The sequence below is a fragment of the Mustelus asterias genome, chromosome 17, assembly GCF_964213995.1.
Source record: "Mustelus asterias chromosome 17, sMusAst1.hap1.1, whole genome shotgun sequence".
Taxonomy (NCBI): Eukaryota; Metazoa; Chordata; class Chondrichthyes; order Carcharhiniformes; family Triakidae; genus Mustelus; species Mustelus asterias.
Window position 1 is genome coordinate 86,548,060 of NC_135817.1, and position 20,472 is coordinate 86,568,531.

A 20,472-nucleotide genomic window follows, 5' to 3' on the forward strand; every position below is an offset into this window, starting at 1 on the left:
AGTAGAGATACAGTCAGGAACACAGGGCGCTGTGTAGGAGAGGGGTTACTGAGTGACAGTGTGAGGGAGCTGGATTAACATCAGTAGAGATACAGTCAGTAATACAGGGTGCTGGGGGAGAGGGGTTACTGAGTGACAATGTGAGGGAGCTGGATTAACATCAGTCGAGATACAGTCAGTAACACGGGGTACTGGGGGGAGAGGGGTTACTGAGTGACAGTGTAAGGGAGCTGGATTAACATCAGTACAGATACAGTCAGTAACACAGGGGGCTGGAGGGAGAGGGGTTACTGAGTGACAGTGTGAGGGAGCTGGATTAACATCAGTAGAGATACAGTCAGTAACACAGGGGGCTGGAGGGAGAGGGGTTACTGAGTGACAGTGTGAGGGAGCTGGATTAACATCAGTACAGATACAGTCAGTAACACAGGGTGCTGGGGGGAGAGGGGTTACTGAGTGACAGTGTGAGGGAGCTGGATTAACATCAGTACAGATACAGTCAGTAACACAGGGTGCTGGGGGGAGAGGGGTTACTGAGTGACAGTGTGAGGGAGCTGGATTAACATCAGTAGAGATACAGTCAGTAACACAGGGCGCTGGAGGGAGAGGGGTTACTGCGTGACAGTGTGAGGGAGCTGGATTAACATCAGTAGAGATACAGTCAGTAACACAGGGGGCTGGAGGGAGAGGGGTTACTGAGTGACAGTGTGAGGGAGCTGGATTAACATCAGTAGAGATACAGTCAGTAACACGGGGTGCTGGGGGGAGAGGGGTTACTGAGTGACAGTGTGAGGGAGCTGGATTAACATCAGTACAGATACAGTCAGTAACACAGGGTGCTGGGGGGAGAGGGGTTACTGAGTGACAGTGTGAGGGAGCTGGATTAACATCAGTACAGATACAGTCAGTAACACAGGGGGCTGGAGGGAGAGGGGTTACTGAATGACAGTGTGAGGGAGCTGGATTAACATCAGTAGAGATACAGTCAGTAACACAGGGCGCTGGAGGGAGAGGGGTTACTGCGTGACAGTGTGAGGGAGCTGGATTAACATCAGTACAGATACAGTCAGTAACACAGGGTGCTGGGGGAGAGGGGTTACTGAGTGACAGTGTGAGGGAGCTGAATTAACATCAGTACAGATACAGTCAGTAACACAGGGTGCTGGGGGGAGAGGGGTTACTGAGTGACAGTGTGAGGGAGCTGGATTAATATCAGTAGAGATACAGTCAGTAACACAGGGTGCTGGGGGGAGAGGGGTTACTGAGTGACAGTGTGAGGGAGCTGGATTAACATCAGTAGAGATACAGTCACTAACACAGGGTGCTGGGGGGGAGTGGGGTTACTGAGTGACAGTGTGAGGGAGCTGGATTAACATCAGTAGAGATACAGTCAGTAACACAGGGTGCTGGGGGGGAGTGGGGTTACTGAGTGACAGTGTGAGGGAGCTGGGTTAACATCAGTACAGATACAGTCAGTAACACAGGGCGCTGGGGGGAGAGGGGTTAGTGAGTGACAGTGTGAGGGAGCTGGATTAACATCAGTACAGATACAGTCAGTAACACAGGGTGCTGAGGGAGAGGGGTTACTGAGTGACAGTGTGAGGGAGCTGGATTAACATCAGTAGAGATACAGTCAGTAACACAGGGTGCTGGGGGGAGAGGGGTTACTGAGTGACAGTGTGAGGAAGCTGGATTAACTTCAGTAAAGATACAGTCAGTAACACAGGGCGCTGTGTAGGAGAGGGGTTACTGAGTGACAGTGTGAGGGAGCTGGATTAACATCAGTACAGATACAGTCAGTAACACAGGGTGCTGGGGGAGAGGGGTTACTGAGTGACAATGTGAGGGAGCTGGATTAACATCAGTAGAGATACAGTCAGTAATACAGGGTGCTGGGGGAGAGGGGTTACTGAGTGACAATGTGAGGGAGCTGGATTAACATCAGTAGAGATACAGTCAGTAACACGGGGTACTGGGGGGAGAGGGGTTAGTGAGTGACAGTGTGAGGGAGCTGGATTAACATCAGTAGAGATACAGTCAGTAACACAGGGTGCTGGGGGAGAGGGGTTACTGAGTGACAGTGGGAGGGAGCTGGATTAACATCAGTACAGATACAGTCAGTAACACAGGGTGCTGAGGGAGAGGGGTTACTGAGTGACAGTGTGAGGGAGCTGGATTAACATCAGTAGAGATACAGTCAGTAACACAGGGTGCTGGGGGGAGAGGGGTTACTGAGTGACAGTGTGAGGAAGCTGGATTAACTTCAGTAAAGATACAGTCAGTAACACAGGGCGCTGTGTAGGAGAGGGGTTACTGAGTGACAGTGTGAGGGAGCTGGATTAACATCAGTACAGATACAGTCAGTAACACAGGGTGCTGGGGGAGAGGGGTTACTGAGTGACAATGTGAGGGAGCTGGATTAACATCAGTAGAGATACAGTCAGTAATACAGGGTGCTGGGGGAGAGGGGTTACTGAGTGACAATGTGAGGGAGCTGGATTAACATCAGTAGAGATACAGTCAGTAACACGGGGTACTGGGGGGAGAGGGGTTAGTGAGTGACAGTGTGAGGGAGCTGGATTAACATCAGTAGAGATACAGTCAGTAACACAGGGTGCTGGGGGAGAGGGGTTACTGAGTGACAGTGTGAGGGAGCTGGATTAACATCAGTACAGATACAGTCAGTAACACAGGGTGCTGGGGGAGAGGGGTTACTGAGTGGCAGTGTGAGGGAGCTGGATTAACATCAGTACAGATACAGTCAGTAACACAGGGTGCTGGGGGAGAGGGGTTACTGAGTGACAGTGTGAGGGAGCTGGATTAACATCAGTAGAGATACAGTCAGTAACACAGGGTGCTGGGGGAGAGGGGTTACTGAGTGACAGTGTGAGGGAGCTGGATTAACATCAGTAGAGATACAGTCACTAACACAGGGTGCTGGGGGAGAGGGGTTACTGAGTGGCAGTGTGAGGGAGCTGGATTAACATCAGTACAGATACAGTCAGTAACACAGGGTGCTGGGGGGGGAGAGGGGTTACTGAGTGACAGTGTGAGGGAGCTGGATTAACATTGGTAAATGACAAGTGGCAAATAACATTCGCGCCAAACAAATGCCATGCAATGACCATCACCAATAAGAGACACTCTAACCACCGTCTCTTAACATTCAATGGCGTAATCATCACTGAATCCCCCACTGTCAACATCCGTGGGGTTGCCATTGACCAGAAACTCAACTGGACTCACTACATTAACACAGTGGCTACAAGTGCAGGTCAGAGGCTACGAATACTGCAGCGAGTAACTCACCTCCTGACTCCCCAGAGCCTGTCCACCATCTACAAGACACACGTCAGGACTGTGATGGAAACTCCAGTGGATAGGCAATGGCAGGCATTTAAAGAATAAATAGGTGAACTCCAGAAGTTGTTTATTCTTGTTTGGTGCAAGAGGGGTAAGGGAATTGTAGCCAAACCATGGCTTACAAGGGAAATTAGAGATAGTATCAGATTGAAGGAAGAAGCATTCAACTTGGCAAGAAAAAGCAATAGGCCCGAGGATTGGGAGCAGTTTAAAATTCAGCAAAGGAGGACCAAGGGATTGATTAAGAAGGGAAAAATAGAGTATGAAAGTAAGCTAGCAGGGAACATAAAAACTGACTGTGAACGTTTCTACAAATATGGAGGACTCCCAGGGATACTCCGTGCCAACTGTATACTACTGTGCCACCCGCCACCTCTGCTGGCTCTGTCCTGCTGATGGGACAGGACATACTCAGGCATTGCGATGGTGGTGACTGGGCCATTATTTGCAAGGTATGATTCCATGAATATGACTGTGTCAGGCTGTTGTTTGGCTGGTCTGTCGGACAGCTGTCTCAGTTTGGCACAAACCCCCAGATGTTAGTAAGGAGGACTTTGCAGGGCCAACACTGTGGTATCCCGGGCTGAGGTAAGCACTGTGTGGCCCATCCAGTTCATTCTATTTTGTCAGCTTTGACACAACTGAGCAGTTTGCTCGGCCATTTAGGAGTCAACCACGTTACTGTGGGTCTGGAGTCACATGTAGGCCAGGCCAGGTAAGGATGGCAGATTTCCTTCCCTGAATGGTGTTAGTGAACAAGATAGGTTTGTCCTGATAATCAATTTCTGGTCGCCATTAACAAGATTAGCTTCTATTCAGATTTATGAATTGAGTTGACACCTGGTGGGAGCTGAATCCTTGTTCCCAGAGCATTCGCCTGCGCTCCTGCATTGCTCGGCCAGTAACAATACCACTCTGCCCCACTGCCTCCCTCACCACTTCTGTTCTTCTTGCAAGTCTTCTGCTGGTTAAGAATGATCAGCCTGTTCCAGAACCCTCCCAATTTTCTTCTTTTCCTTTAAGCTCTCAGTTAGATTTGGGCTGCTAAATATATTCCCTCAGACATCCTTTCGTTAAGTGAAGATGTGAATCTATCCCTGCATTACCCAATCGTGTACCACAATCACTAACTCATCCATCAAACCAACATCAATAAAATTAGATTAACTGTTGTTCCTCCTGTCTCTGTCTGTGGGACTTCACCGTATCACATTCGCCCCAGTGACAACAATTATCTCAACACATGACAAAGCAACTCATTGTGTGTCAAAGTGCTTTTGGACATTTTTAAGAGAAGTGACTTAAGTGTGAAATAAAAGTAAGTATTTCATTCACCGCACTGGGTGTGAACTGCACCGTAACTAATGTTGTGTTTCACCCAGCCCTTAAGCACCCGACAATTCCTTCTCACCACACCAGATGTAAGATTGTTTGCCAATGTGTTCTTCAACAGTGCTTGGTATCTAACTTGTCAGGCCAGAAAAGATAACAGGTGCAGTGTGATAGTGGTTGTTTCACTGGACAAATAATCCAGAGGCACTGGGTGGGATTTTATGACTTCACTCGTCCCAAAACTGTAAGATCCCGCCCGAGGTCAACAGAACTTCCCATTGTTCCCCCGTCGCCCGCTCCGATTCCCGTGGCGGGCGGGATGGTAAAATTCCAGCCAGTAAGTCAACAAAGAACAAAGAACAGTCCAGCACAGGAAACAGGCCCTTCGGCCCCCCAAGCCTGTGCCGCTCCTTGGTCCAACTAGACCAATCGTTTGTATCCCTCCATTCCCAGGCTGCTCATGTGACTATCCAGGTAAGTCTTAAACGATGTCAGCGTGCCTGCCTCCACCACCCTACTTGGCAGCGCATTCCAGGCCCCCACCACCCTCTGTGTAAAAAACGTCCCTCTGATATCTGAGTTATACTTCGCCCCTCTCACCTTGAGCCCGTGACCCCTCGTGATCGTCACCTCCGACCTGTGAAAAAGCTTCCCACTGTTCACCCTATCTATACCCTTCATAATCTTGTACACCTCTATTAGATCTCCCCTCATTCTCCGTCTTTCCAGGGAGAACAACCCCAGTTTACCCAATCTCTCCTCATAGCCAAGACCCTCCATACCAGGCAAGCCCCACAAATGCAAATGGAGCAAACACATGAATGAAATCTGGAATTGAAAGCGATTCTTAGTAATCGTGACCCGGTGTGAAAAGCCATCTGGGTCACTAATGTCCCTTCAGGGAAGGAAATCTGCCGTCCTTACCTGGTCTGGCCTACATGCAATGTGGATGACTCTTAACTGCCCTCTGAAACGGCCGAGCGAGACACTCAGTTATATTCCAGAAGGCCGCCTTCTTTAGGGCAAGTAAAGATGGATAATAAATGTTGGCTTTACCCATGACACACACACATCCTGTGTCTTGGTTCTTGGCAATAGGTTTGGGACAGATTCCAAAATCCTGACAAAGCTTTAGTTTGGAGTTGAGTCATGTGGACAAAGATCGCAGCTTCACCGGTTAATCTGGTTCATAGAAATCATAGAAACCCTACAGTGCAGAAAGAGGCCATTGAGCCCATCGAGTCTGCACCGACCACAATCCCACCCAGGCCCTACCCCCATATTCCTATACATTTACCTGCTAACCCCTCTAACCTACCATCTCAGGGCACTAAGGGGCAATTTTAGCATGGCCAATCAACCTAACCCGCACATCTTTGGACTGTGGGAGGAAACCGGAGCACCCGGAGGAAACCCATGCAGACACGAGGAGAATGTGCAAACTCCACACAGACAGTGACCCAAGCCGGGAATCGAACCCGGTCCCTGGAGCTGTGAAGCAGCAGTGCTAACCCACTGTGCCACCGTGCCGCCCCCAGGTTCAGTGATGTCTGTTAATTTAGACTTATTGGGCAGGATGCTGGGGCACTCCTTTGCCTTATTTTATGTCCAAATAATTCACAAGAATGGTACCAGGGATGAGGAACTTTTGATTTGATTTATTATTGTCACATGTATTAACATACAGTGAAAAGTATTGTTTCTTGCGCGCTATACAGACAAAACATACCGTTCATAGAGAAGGAAAGGAGAGAGTGCAGAATGTAGTGTTACAGTCATAGCTCGGGTGTAGAGAAAGATCAACTTAATGCAAGGTAAGTCCATTCAAAAGTCTGACGGCAGCAGGGAAGAAGCTGTTCTTGAGTCGGTTGGTACGTCACCTCAGACTTTGGATTCATGTCCCTGAAGTTCTTTGTATCTTTTTCCCAAAGGAAGAAGGTGGAAGAGAGAATGTCCGGGGTGCGAGGGGTCCTTAATTATGCTGGCTGCTTTGCCGAGGCAGCGGGAAGTGTAGACAGTGTCAATGGATGGAAGGCTGGCTTGCGTGATGGATTGGGCTACATTCATGACCTTTTGTACTTGTTACATTACAGAAGTTTGGACTGTTCTTTTTGGAGAAGAGAAGGTTGAGGGGAAATTTGATCGAGGTGTTCAACATAGTGAGAGGGGTCTGGACAGAGGTGGTTAGAGAGAAACTGTTCCCATTGGTGGAAAGATTGAGAACAAGAGGACAAGAAGACGTGAGAAGAAATGTTTTCACTCAGCGAGTGGTCAGGATCTGGAGTGTGCTGTCTGAGAGCTTGGTTGAGGCAGCTTCAACGGAGGCATTCAAAACGGAATTGGAACAGTATCTGAAAAGAAGAATGTGCAGGATTATGGGGAGAAGGTGGTGGAGCGGCAGAAGGTAACTTGCTCCTTCGGTGAGCCAGCACAGACAGATGAGGCCAAATGGCCACCTTCTATGCTGTAACGATTCTGTGAACTGAAAGAGAGACAAGGCCTCTGATATCTAATGTGGAGGAGAACAGCTTTGGGATGCAGTGGTCCCTCTGAACTGTACTGAAGTGTGGTCGGGGGGATAGCTCTCTCTCCCTCTTACGACTGTGGATTCATGTCCCTGAAGTTCTTGAGCAAGTAATGCAGACTTTGCTGCTGGCATCGTCATGGAGGGAATGCTACACTGTCAAAGGCGCTGTCTTTCAGATGACTTATATCTTGTAACCAAGGGCCCATCTGTCCTCGCTAGTGGAGATAAATGATTCCACGGCACTACTTCAAAGAGATCGGTTAGCTTAGTTGACTTGAGTTGGATGCATTAACGGCGTGGCTTCAATGCTGTACTGGCCAAGTTCATTCACAGATACCGTGTGATGCACTACCAATTACAACGCGAAGACTTCTGAGAGTGAGGGAAAACTAATAGGCTTTTATTCACTGAGAACAGGAGCACACCCTTGTAGCTGACGTGGCCTGAACTGAGGCAAGGAGGAGGGACCATCACCTTTATACCCCACTCTGGGTGGAAAGGGAGGGGTCCCAGGTAGAAAGGGAGGAGTCTCGGGCCAGGTGCAGCATGGGTGTGTCCAGGTACATACTTGTAGTAACAGTGGTTCACCACACCGTGGCTCTTTGTTTTTCTCTCTGCTCGCAGAGTGGGGCCCCTCAATCATCTCTCTCATGGAGAGAGATCCTGTCTCCCTCTGTGGACCATAACGAACTACCTCAAAAATGAGCAGTGTCCTGGCCAATATTCATCCCTCAATCAACATCACTTACAGCACAGACTATCTAGTTCGGTACAGTAGCATAGTGGTTAGCACTGCTGCCTCACAGCGCCAGGGACCCGGGTTCAATTCCGGCCTCGGGTGACTGTCTGTGCGGAGTTTGCACGTTCTCCCCGTGTCTGTGTGGGTTTCCTCTGGGTGCTCCGGTTTCCTCCCACAGTCCAAAGATGTGCAGGGTAGGTTGATTGGCCATGCTAAATTGACCTTAGTGTCGGGGGATTAGCAGGGTAAATCTGTGAAGCTACGGGAATAGAACCTGGGTGGGATTGTGGTCGGTGCAGACTTGATGGGCCGAATGGCCTCCTTCTGCAGGGATTCTAAGATTCAGGGCAGAATTTTACCACACGTCCGCCCGAGGTTCGTACGATTCCGCCCGAGGCCAACAGAGAATGCCATTCTCCAAGCCTTGCCTGTCCGCGGAATCAGGGCAGGCGTGCCGGTAAAATTCTGGCCTATGTCTCAGTGCTATTTGTGGAAGCTTGCTGTGCACAAATTTGGGCCACCGCCCCCCTCCTCCCTCCGCCCCCCCCCCCCTTTCCCCCCCAACCTCCAGAAAAGCAGTTTTCTAAAGTACTTCTACGGCTGTAAAGCGCTTTGGGATGTCCTGGGGTTGGGAAAGGTGCTATGTAAATGCAAGTTCTTTGCTGAGGCCTTGGGAGAGTTTAGTTCCTCTCTTGCCTACCTTGGTTGTCAGGGTGAAGGGAGGGAGCGACGCACCCTTATTTGATCTCAGCAACTCTGTCAGCTGAAGGTGCTGTGTAATCAGCCTCGGAGTGCCTGCTAGCAAAAGCAGTTGAAACCTCAGTCACCTCCTTCACCCGCAAGCCTCAGCAAGGCCCGAAAACTTAATTAGTTCCATCGTGCAGCAGGGAGGGGGAGTTTGAAGTTAAATTAATCCGTTTCTTTCAAGATGCAGAGATGTTGTAGCATTCCTCAGCCAGGTGAGAGCTGTTGTGTGAATGTTTGGGCAGGAGGTGTTTTTCAGGTGTCTTTAAACAAGGCAGCCTATGCTTCCTCAGAGGCAGGTGATTAGGAGGGTGGGAGGGAAGGGCCAGGATGACATCAAAGGCCACAGGTGCGGACGCACTTCTTCCACATAGTCAGACCTTTGTTCTGGCAGGGGGACAGGCGGCAGGGATGACAGTAGCAACACATTAGCAAAGCTTTAGCCGCTGCATTATTTCACTCTCCCCCCCACCCCCCCCCCTCCCCCACCCTGACCAGGACGATGGACACAAAGAAAGAAGATGGCAAAGTAATTCACACCATTGGACACCCCAAAGCACATAGCCGCTGCCTTTTCTATATCACAGCAGTGACCACACTGCAAGAGGAGGGTCGTGAATGTAGCCCAGTCCATCAGGCAAACCAGCCTCCCATCCATTGGCTCTGTCTACACTTCCCGCTGCCTCAGCAGAGCAGCCAGCATAATTAAGGACCCCCCGTACCCCAGACATTCTCTCTTCCACCTTCTTCCGTCGGGAAAAATATACAAAAGTTTGAGGTCACGTACCAACCGACTCAAGAACAGCTTCTTCCCTGCTGCTGTCAGACTTTTGAATGGACTTACCTCACATTAAGTTGATCTTTCTCTACACCCTAGCTGTGACTGTAACACTACATTCTGCACTCTCTCCTTTCCTCATCTATGAACGGTATGCTATGTCCGTATAGAGTGCAAGAAACAATACTTTTCACTGTATACTAATACATGTGACACTAATAAATCAAATCAAATCATGGCTGAAGTGCAGTTTGAGGTGTCCTGAGATTGGGGAAGGAAGCTATAGGAATGCAAGCCCTTACTTTTTGAGTAGTTAATTGTGTGTGTGTGTGTGCGCGTGCGCGTGTGCGTGGAGGTCAGGGCAGCCAGAATTTGGGAGAATAATTCAATCTTTATGATTGATCCCTCTATTTAAGATACTGAAGCAATGTCAGAAAAGTGGAACAATAGCAGGAGAGTGTAACTAACTGGCGTTTTTTTTCTAAACTGCCTTCAGCAATGTTCTCTGTGCCAGAAGTGTCAGCTTCGTCTCGGGATGACACTTTGTCTTTCGGTTGCCAAGTGCAGGGCTGATGATTGCATCCTGGCTTCCGATCTGAGGCGAGTTGCTTGCTGACTTACTGAAACCAAGGTTTCTAGATTATGGATAACAAATAACATTCTGACATTCCCTCCCTCAATCTCTCCATCTCCCTTTCCTCCTTTAAGGGGCGGCACGGTGGCACAGTGGTTAGCACAGCTGCCTCACAGTGCCAGGGACCCAGGTTCGATTCCCGGCTTGGGTCGCCGTCTGTGTGGGGTCTGCACATTCTCCCCATGTCTGCGTGGGTTTCCTCCGGGTGCTCCGGTTTCCTCCCACATTCTGAAAGACGTGCTGGTTAGATGCATTGACCCAAACAGGTGTCAGGCTATGGCGACTCGGGGAATTTCACAGTAACTTCATTATAGGAAGGATGTGGAAAAGATCGAAAGGGTGCAGAGGAGATTTACAAGGATGTTGCCTGGATTGAGTGGCATGCCTTATGAGGATAGGCTGAGGGAGCTCAGTCTTTTCTCCTTGGAGAGACGTAGGATGAGAGGAGACCTAAAAGAGGTATATAAGATGTTGAGAGGCATAGATCGGGTGGACTCTCAGAGGCATTTTCCCAGGGTGGAAATGGCTGCTACGAGAGGACACAGGTTTAAGGTGCTGGGGGGTAGGTACAGGGGAAATGCTAGGGGGAAGTTTTTCACGCAGAGGGTGGTGGGCGAGTGGAATCGACTGCCGTCAGTGGTGGTGGAGGCAAACTCAATAGGGTCTTTTAAGAGACTCCTGGATGAGTACATGGGACTTAATAGGATGGAGGGTTATAGGTAGGCCTAAAAGGTAGGGATATGTTCGGCACAACTTGTGGGGCCGAAGGGCCTATTTTGTGCTGTAGTTTTTCTATGTTTCTTCTATGTTTCATTGCAGTGTTAAAAAAGCCTTACTTGTGACTAATAAATTTACTTTAACTTTAAAAGATGCTCCTTAAAAGCCTTTGAGCGATCTTTTGGTCACATGGTCTGATATTGCCTTATCTGGCTGGATGCTCCTGGAAAGCATTTTGGGACATTTTACCACGTTAAGGCGCTATATGAATGCAAGTTCCTGTTGTTGCTGTCTGAAAAAGATTTTGTTTGATGCAAACATCGTACACAAACTTTCACACATTGAATCTGGAGCAGCAGCAAAAAAAAACCCCACTGGATTATTCTACTCTTTATGGTATTTACATTCCTCACAAACCTTCTTACACTATTTATTAGTTCTTTCCCATCCTATCCTGGTACTCCTTCATTCCCTGAGTCACCAACAATTAGTCATTTTTCTGATTTATTATTCCCAAAACTCCTCACAGGAAGGTAAACACACAGAACTGAATTTAACTCGGACAGAAGTCGGGGGGCGGTGGGTTGGAAGTGGAGATCTGTCCGGTCCGACCACTCAGAGTTCAGGACGAAGGGTCTTCCAGACTCAAAACGTTGGCTCTATTCTCTCTCCACAGATGCTGTCAGACTTGCTGAGATTTTCCAACTTTTTTTTTCACCCCAGACTTACATTCCCAGAAGTCCATTCCAATGGTAATCTTGTCATTGAAGGTAGGAGATCAATCCTCAGGAGGGATTAACATGTCATTAATGGCTTCTCAAAGATGGTATCCCTGTCTCAGCTACTCTGCAAATGGTCCACAGCATTGCAACAAGGCTGGGGGGATGAGATGGTAAGAAGTCTCACAACACCAGGTTAAAGTCCAACAGGTTTATTTGGTAGCAAATACCATAAGCTTTCGGAGCACTGCTCCTTCGTCAGATGGAGTGGAAATGCCAGAGTTAAAATCGGCTACCCACTTTGGTAGCAATAATAGGAAGACAGATTATTACTTGAATGAGTGTAAATTGAGAGACATGGATACTCAACGAGACCTTGGTGTTCTTGTGCATCATTTGCTGAAAGTAAGCGTGCAGGTACAGCAGGCAGTAAAGAAGGCAATTGGTATGTTGGCCTTCATAGTGAGAGGATTTGAGTGTGGGGATAGGGATGTTTTGCTGCAATTGTATAGGGCGTTGATGAGGCCACACCTGGAGTATTTGTGCAGTTTTGGTGTCCTTATCTGAGGAAGGATGTCCTTGCTATAGAGGGAGTACAGCGAAGGTTTACCAGGCTGATTCCTGGGATGGCAGGTCTGTCATATAAGGAGAGATTAAGTCGGTTAGGATTATATTCACTGGAGTTAAGAGGAGTGAGAGGAGATCTCATAGAAACATATAAAATTCTAACAGGGTTAGACAGGGTAGATTCAGAAAGAATGTTCCCGATGTGGGAGAGTTCAGAACTCGGGGTCATAGTTTGAGGATAAGGGGTAAACCTTTTAGAACTGAGGTGAGGAGAAATTTCTTCACCCAGAGGGTGGTGAATGTGTGGAATTCACTCCCACAGAAAGTAGTTGAGGCCAAAACGTTGTCTGATTTGAAGAAGAAATTAGATATAGCTCTTGGGGCTAAAGGGATCAGGGGATATGGGAGGAAGGAGGAATCAGGATATTAAATTTGATGAATGATCAAGATGAATGGTGGAGCAGGCTCTAAGGGCCGAATGGCCTACTCCTGCTTCTAGTTTCCATGTTTCTATGGAACTATTGAATTTTCCAGTTTCTCCAGTTAAGAGTGGCTATGGGTGGGATTTTCTGGCCGCGCTCGCCCCGATACTAGAAAATCCCACCCGCCCATCTGCCCTCCACCCGCTACAATTCTCCTGGCGGGCAGAACGGAAAATTCACCCCAATATCTTCAAGACTAAATGCATGGCAGACTTGATTTCTGTTCCGACATTGGGAAGATAGGCGTGGATGTATTAAACTCCTTATTGCCTCTTTCGGAAATATTCAGCAAATAATTCAGCATTGCATGAACTGCACAGAGATACAATGTCTGTCATGCAGGCAAATGCCACAAAGCAAGCGAAGAGAAAATATAACTTGAGTATTGCTGAAAAAAAGAGACACGTCGAAGCTTTTCATCTTGTGCTCATCAGAACAATCGCAAGATTCCAAACTCATGGCCACTTCCATCAAGAAGGGCAAGGGCAGCAGATACATGGGAATACCCCCACCTACAAGATCCCCTCCGAGCCACTCACTATCCTGACTTGGAAATATATCGCCGTTCCTCTGCAGTCGCCGTGTCAACCCACAGCACATGGACTGCAGCGATTCAAGAAGGCAGCTCACCACCGCCTTCTCAAGGGCAACTAGGGCTTGGGTAATAAATGCTGGTTAGGTGCATTAACCATGCTCAATTCGCCCTCAGTGTACCTGAACAGCGCTGGAGTGTGGCGACTAGGGGATTTTCACAGTAACTCCATTGCAGTGTTCATGTAAGTCTTACTTGTAAATAAATAAACTTAAATAAACTTATGGAAAGGAAAGGTTTAATGGGATATGGGCCAAATGCAGGCAAGTGGGGTTAGCTTAGATAGGCGTTTTGGTCGGCGTGGACCAGTTTAGGCTGAAGGGCCTCTCTCCGTGCCGGAGATTCTATGAATGAATAGGCAGGTGAGTGGACAGTTCATCAGTTGAGGTAAACGCAATGAAGTGCCCAATTTTACCGTGATCCGTTCGTCCTTATCGTCCAAAAGAACGTTGTCCTTTTTCCAAGAGATGGTTGGCTCGGGATGTCCGCGGGGAGGTTGGCATTCCATGATGGATGGTTCGCCAGCTGCGACCATGACGTCGGTAGGGTTCTGTCTGAAATCATCCCGGAGAACTGGAGAGAAGAGACAGAGGGTTTCGTTAATAAAGTGTCTCGTAAAAAGGGTAAACTCAGGACATTGTGTTCAGACAGCAGGAGGAGACATAGTTTGCACAGTTTAACACATTGTTCCCTGCAATGTGAAACTCCCTCAATCATCCTAAGGTTCAGCTGTCATCAGTAAATTCATGGTCCACCACTGGTGACCGCAGATTCCAACCCCACAGGCACACTCTACAAATCTGTGGGACTGAACATATCTCAATACTAACCCATTGTGGATCACAAACAGGAATCTACCAATGTATCCCAGTGTTATACAGTGAAAGACCCGTCCGCACCAGTACTGTATCCCAGTGTTATACAGTGACAGACCCGTCCCCACCAGTACTGTACCCCAGTGTTATACAGTGACAGACCCATCTCCACAAGTACTGTATCCCAGTGTTATACAGTGACAGACCCGTCCCCACCAGTACTGTACCCCAGTGTTATACAGTGACAGACCAGTCCCCACCAGTACTGTACCCCAGTGTTATACAGTGACAGAACCATCCCCACCAGTACTGTACCCCAGTGTTACACAGTGACAGACCCGTCCCCACCAGTACTGTGCCCCAGTGTTATACAGTGACAGACCCGTCCCCACCAGTACTGTGCCCCAGTGTTATACAGTGACAGAACCATCCCCACCAGTACTGTACCCCAGTGTTACACAGTGACAGACCCGTCCCCACCAGTACTGTGCCCCAGTGTTATACAGTGACAGACCCGTCCCCACCAGTACTGTACCCCAGTGTTACACAGTGACAGACCCGTCCCCACCAGTACTGTGCCCCAGTGTTATACAGTGACAGAACCATCCCCACCAGTACTGTACCCCAGTGTTATACAGTGACAGACCCGTCCCCACCAGTACTGTACCCCAGTGTTATACAGTGATAGACCCGTCCCCACCAGTACTGTACCCCAATGTTATGCAGTGACAGACCCGTCCCCACCAGTACTGTACCCCAGTGTTATACAGTGACAGACCCATCCCCACCAGTACTGTACCCCAGTGTTACACAGTGACAGACCCGTCCCTCACCAGTCCTGTACCCCAGTGTTATACAGTGACAGACCCGTCCCCACCAGTACTGTGCCCCAGTGTTATACAGCGACAGACCCGTCCCCACCAGTACTGTACCCCAGTGTTATACAGTGACAGACCCGTCCCCACCAGTACTGTACCCCAGTGTTATACAGTGACAGACCCGTCCCCACCAGTACTGTACCCCAGTGTTATACAGTGACAGCCCCGTCCCCACCAGCACTGTACCCCAGTGTTATACAGTGACAGACCCATCCCCACCAGTACTGTACCCCAGTGTTATACAGCGACAGACCCGTCCCCACCAGTACTGTACCCCAGTGTTATACAGCGACAGACCCGTCCCCACCAGTACTGTACCCCAGTGTTATACAGTGACAGACCCGTCCCCACCAGTACTGTACCCCAGTGTTATACAGTGACAGACCCGTCCCCACCAGCACTGTACCCCAGTGTTATACAGTGACAGACCCATCCCCACCAGTACTGTACCCCAGTGTTATACAGCGACAGACCCGTCCCCACCAGTACCGTACCCCAGTGTTATACAGCGACAGACCCGTCCCCACCAGTACTGTACCCCAGTGTTATACAGTGACAGACCCGTCCCCACCAGTACTGTACCCCAGTGTTATACAGCGCCAGACCCGTCCCCACCAGCACTGTACCCCAGTGTTATACAGTGACAGACCCGTCCCCACCAGTACTGTACCCCAGTGTTATACAGTGACAGACCCGTCCCCACCAGCACTGTACCCCAGTGTTATACAGCGACAGACCCATCCCCACCAGTACTGTACCCCAGTGTTATACAGTGACAGACCCGTCCCCACCAGTACTGTACCCCAGTGTTATACAGTGACAGACCCGTCCCCACCAGCACTGTACCCCAGTGTTATACAGTGACAGACCCATCCCCACCAGTACTGTACCCCAGTGTTATACAGCGACAGACCCGTCCCCACCAGTACTGTACCCCAGTGTTATACAGCGACAGACCCGTCCCCACCAGTACTGTACCCCAGTGTTATACAGTGACAGACCCGTCCCCACCAGTACTGTACCCCAGTGTTATACAGTGACAGACCCATCCCCACCAGTACTGTACCCCAGTGTTATACAGCGACAGACCCGTCCCCACCAGTACTGTACCCCAGTGTTATACAGCGACAGACCCGTCCCCACCAGTACCGTACCCCAGTGTTATACAGCGACAGACCCGTCCCCACCAGTACTGTACCCCAGTGTTATACAGTGACAGACCCGTCCCCACCAGTACTGTACCCCAGTGTTATACAGCGCCAGACCCGTCCCCACCAGTACTGTACCCCAGTGTTATACAGTGACAGACCCGTCCCCACCAGTACTGTACCCCAGTGTTATACAGTGACAGACCCGTCCCCACCAGCACTGTACCCCAGTGTTATACAGCGACAGACCCGTCCCCACCAGCACTGTACCCCAGTGTTATACAGCGCCAGACCCGTCCCCACCAGTACTGTACCCCAGTGTTATACAGCGACAGACCCGTCCCCACCAGCACTGTACCCCAGTGTTATACAGCGACAGACCCGTCCCCACCAGTACTGTACCCCAGTGTTATACAGTGACATTCCCCAGTGTTAAGAACTATGAATGTGTTACACACACAGTATAACTGAGTTTATAACGCAGTGAGACTGAGCTGTCAGTTTGGCACAGTTTGGATAGTTTAACGAGGAGGGGGGTTCATCTCAACCTTCTGGATCTGAAATGAGGTGAGGAAATGCACACAGACTGTGATGGTGGCACAGCCATGTTCACCAACACTCCAATCTACAGAACCCCTTCAGCAAGAGCTCCAGCCGCCCAGACTCTGGGGCACAATGACCTTGCACAGGCAGATTAACGGCCCCTCCCCTCTGCTGACTGAGTTCCTGACAATCTCACATGGCTGGAGAACAACTGCTGTCGTAGGCTCCCCGTGAAATGCAGCGAACGGAGCAGCCAATTGGTACACAGCAAGATCCCACAGTCATCTTTCCAATGGAAAGTAGGAGTCATTTATTGAGGCGGTATCTGAGCCGGTATCACCTGTTCTGTGTCAGCACATATTCCACACCAGAGATTGGGAAAAACCACAGAGTGAGAAAGGGAGGGACAAGTGACAGAAGCAAAGAGAGAGAGAGTGAGTGAAGCACACCTGAGAGAAACAGAGAGAGAGAGAGAGAGAGAGGGAATCATAGAACGACAGAATCCCTACAGTGCAGAAGGAGGCCATTCGGCTCATCGGGTATGCACAGACAACAATCCCACCAGGCCCAATCCCCATAACCCCACGTATTTACCCTTCTAATCCCCCTGACACTATCAATGCCAGTCCACCTAACTTACACAACTTTCAAGTGAGGGAGGAAACCAAAGCACCCACGCAGACACGGGGAGAATGTACAAACTCCACACAGACAGTGACCCAAGGCCGGAATTGAACTCGGGTCCCTGGCGCTGTGGGGGAGCAGTGCTAACCACTGCGAGGAGTGAATTGTGGTGGGGGGGACATACTTCAGTCCCCCTTCCCGGTTAAAATGGCTGTCTGGGATGGTAGTAGAAGCTGGAAACCTTACAACCATTAAAAAGTATTAGGATGAGCACTTGAAACATCACAACATTCAAGGATATGGGACATGTGCAGGAAAATGGGATTAACGCAGCTTTAGTGGGAGTTTGGAGACTTGGGCAGAGAGATGGCAGATGGAATTTAATCCAGACAAATGTGAGGTAATGCATTTTGGAAGGTCTAATTTAGATGGGAAATATACAGTAAATGCCAGAATGCCTTAAGAGTATTGATAGGCAGAGGGATCTGGGTGTACAGGGATACAGATCACTGAAAGTAGCAATGCAGGTGGAGAAGGTAGTCAAGAAGGCATATGGCATACTTACCTTCATCGGCTGGGGCATTGAGTTTAAAAATTGGCAAGTCATGTTGCAGCTTTATAGAACCTTAGTTATGCCGCACTTGGAATATCGTGTTCAATTCTGGTCGACATGCTACCAGAAGGATGTGGAGGCTTTGGAGTGGGTACAGAAAAGATTTACCAGGATGTTGCCTGGTATGGGGGGGGGGGCATTAGTCATGAGGAGAGGTTGGAAAAACTTGGTTTGTTCTCACTGAAACGACGGAGGTTGAGGGGCGACCTGATAGAAGTCTACAAGATTATGAGGAGCATTATAGAGTGGATAGTCAGAAGCTTTTTCCCAGGGTGGAAGAGTCAATTACTAGGAGGAGTAATAAAGGAGATGTACGAGGCAAGTTTTTTTACACAGAGGTTGGTGGGTGCTTGGAGGGTGCCGGGGGAGGTAGTGGAAGCAGATACGATAGTGACTTTTAAGGGGGGTCTTGACAAATACATGAATAGGATGGGAATAGAGGGGTATGGTCCCCGGAAGGGTAGGGGGTTTTAGTTAAGTCGGGCAGCATGGTCGGTGCAGGCTTGGAGGGCCGAAGGGCCTGTTCCTGTGCGGTAATTTTCTTTGTTCTTTATTATTGGTGCAGACTTGATGGGCTGAATGGCCTTTTCTGCATGGTATGACTATTAAGGTGTGATCGCGGTCTATCGGAGATAGGCAGTTTCACCCATAAGGGCTGCCGGCCAATCAGATTGGCTTGGCATTGAGAGGGTGCTGGGGGAGGAGTGGGTTCCCCCAGTGGGCACAGGAGAACCCCTCCTCATTCCTGTCTTTATCGGTGTTTCCAAACTTGCTGCATTAGTCATCTTCCCGCCTAACTTGTAATGGTGGCAGAGGTGGAATCAGGTCTTTAACTGGCAACGTAAGGACCTTAATTGGCCTAAAGTGATCTGCCTGATATGTTACCCACACCCTGTATAACTGCACTCTGTATAGCTACACCCTACAGACCTATACCCTGTACCCTGTGGACCTACACCCTGCATAATTACACCCTGTATACCTACACCCTGTAACGGGGGAATAAGTCAGGTGTGGGTGAGAAGGCGGTGAGTTGGCCATCCATTCCATTTTTTGTTCCCCCCGCCCCCCCACCCCCCTTCCTTCCACCACCTTCAAATACATTGATGGGGGGATGGGAAAACACCTCCCAATTTTGACAGAAGTACAGAGAAAGAGACATGCAGAGAAACAGCAACAGTGAGAACACAGTCACAGAGGAAGACAACGAGGGAGTGAGTGTGAGAGACACAAATAGAGAGAGTAACACAGAGAGGGAGAGAGAGAGGGAGAGAGAGAGAGATATGCCCACAGGGTGAGTGAGACACAGAGTGAAAGAGTGAGACAAAGAGAGAGTGAGGCACGGTCACAGAGAAAGACAGTGAGGGAGTGAGTGTGACAGACACAAATAGAGAGAGTAACAGGGAGAGAGAGAAAGAGATGGAGAGATAGAGATACACATACAGGGTGAGTGAGACACAGCGTGAAAGAGAGAGATGGAGAGACAGACTGAGAGTGAGACAAGGTTGAGACAGACACATGAGTGAGCATGTTTAATGGGATGGCCAGTGACATGTGACTTCTGTTGTGTATTGTATGTTTTGTCTGGTTGGTTGTACTTTGCAAACCAGAGCATCGTACGATCACAGGATCTATGTTTTCTGATTAGTTCTCCTGAGACAGCAATAAAGAACAGTTGCAATGTTAATCAGCACCTGTGCGTGCGTGTGCACTGCTTGATCTTAAAAGGTTCCAGGACCAAAACCAACAGCTTCAACCTCGATCGAGTTTGGAAAGCTGAATGGAGTCCACAAAATAACACACACCTTGTGAAAGATCCGAGGGAGACGATCTCCGAATTGGATCTCCCAAGAAGCTTGCAGCCAATCTTCAATCCTAAACACAAACTGTGAGGGGGACAGACACCAGTCGGCACAAATGGAAAAATAAAATCACCCTGGAGTGTGACTGTGATCACCCAGCATGCACCATTGGGGCAAATGACACCAAATGCCTGATTCACAAATATGAAGGACCCATCACTGTGACACATTCCACCCCTCATGATACAGTCATCCACAAGAAAATAAAATTACTACCGACATATACATCAACCAGGAGGAAGAGTGGGGTGGGGGGTGGGGGGTGGGGGGGGGGGGGGGGGGGGAGGGTAATGACACATCGCATCCTATGCTGATCCTATTCCTTTTTCCATGGGACATGGGCGTCGCTGGTTGGCCAGCATTTATTGCCCATCCCTAGTTGCCCTTGGAGGACAGTTGAGAGCCAACCACATTGCTGTGACTCTGGAGTCACATGTAGGCCAGACCGGGTAAGGACGGCAGATTTCCTTCCCTGAAGGACATGAGTGAACCAGATGGGTTTTTCCGACAATCGACAATGGTTTCATGGTCATCAGTAGATTCTTAATTCCAGATTTTTTTTCTTGAATTCAAACTCCATCATCTGCCGTGGTGGGATTCGAGCCTGGGTCCCCGGAACATTAACAGAGTTTCTGCATCGATAATCTAGTGATAATATCACTAGACCATCACCTCCCCTCCAGGTAATACTCCGGACATACTCTCTTCTACCTTCTTCCGTCAGAAAAAAGGTACAAAAGTCTGAGGTCATGTACCAACCGACTCAAGAACAGCTTCTTTCCTGCTGCCATCAAA

The 20,472-nt window shown here is 49.2% G+C and overlaps 1 protein-coding gene across 1 annotated transcript in view; it reads right to left on the reverse strand.

Moving 5' to 3' along the window:
• The window catches only part of robo1 (roundabout, axon guidance receptor, homolog 1 (Drosophila)), a 360,349-nt gene that overhangs the window by 111,505 nt on the left and 228,372 nt on the right, over positions 1-20,472 (reverse strand). The window contains exon 3 of the mRNA XM_078233066.1: positions 13,610-13,767. Coding sequence (XP_078089192.1) covers positions 13,610-13,767 — 158 coding nt within the window. The remainder of the gene's footprint in view (positions 1-13,609; positions 13,768-20,472) is intronic.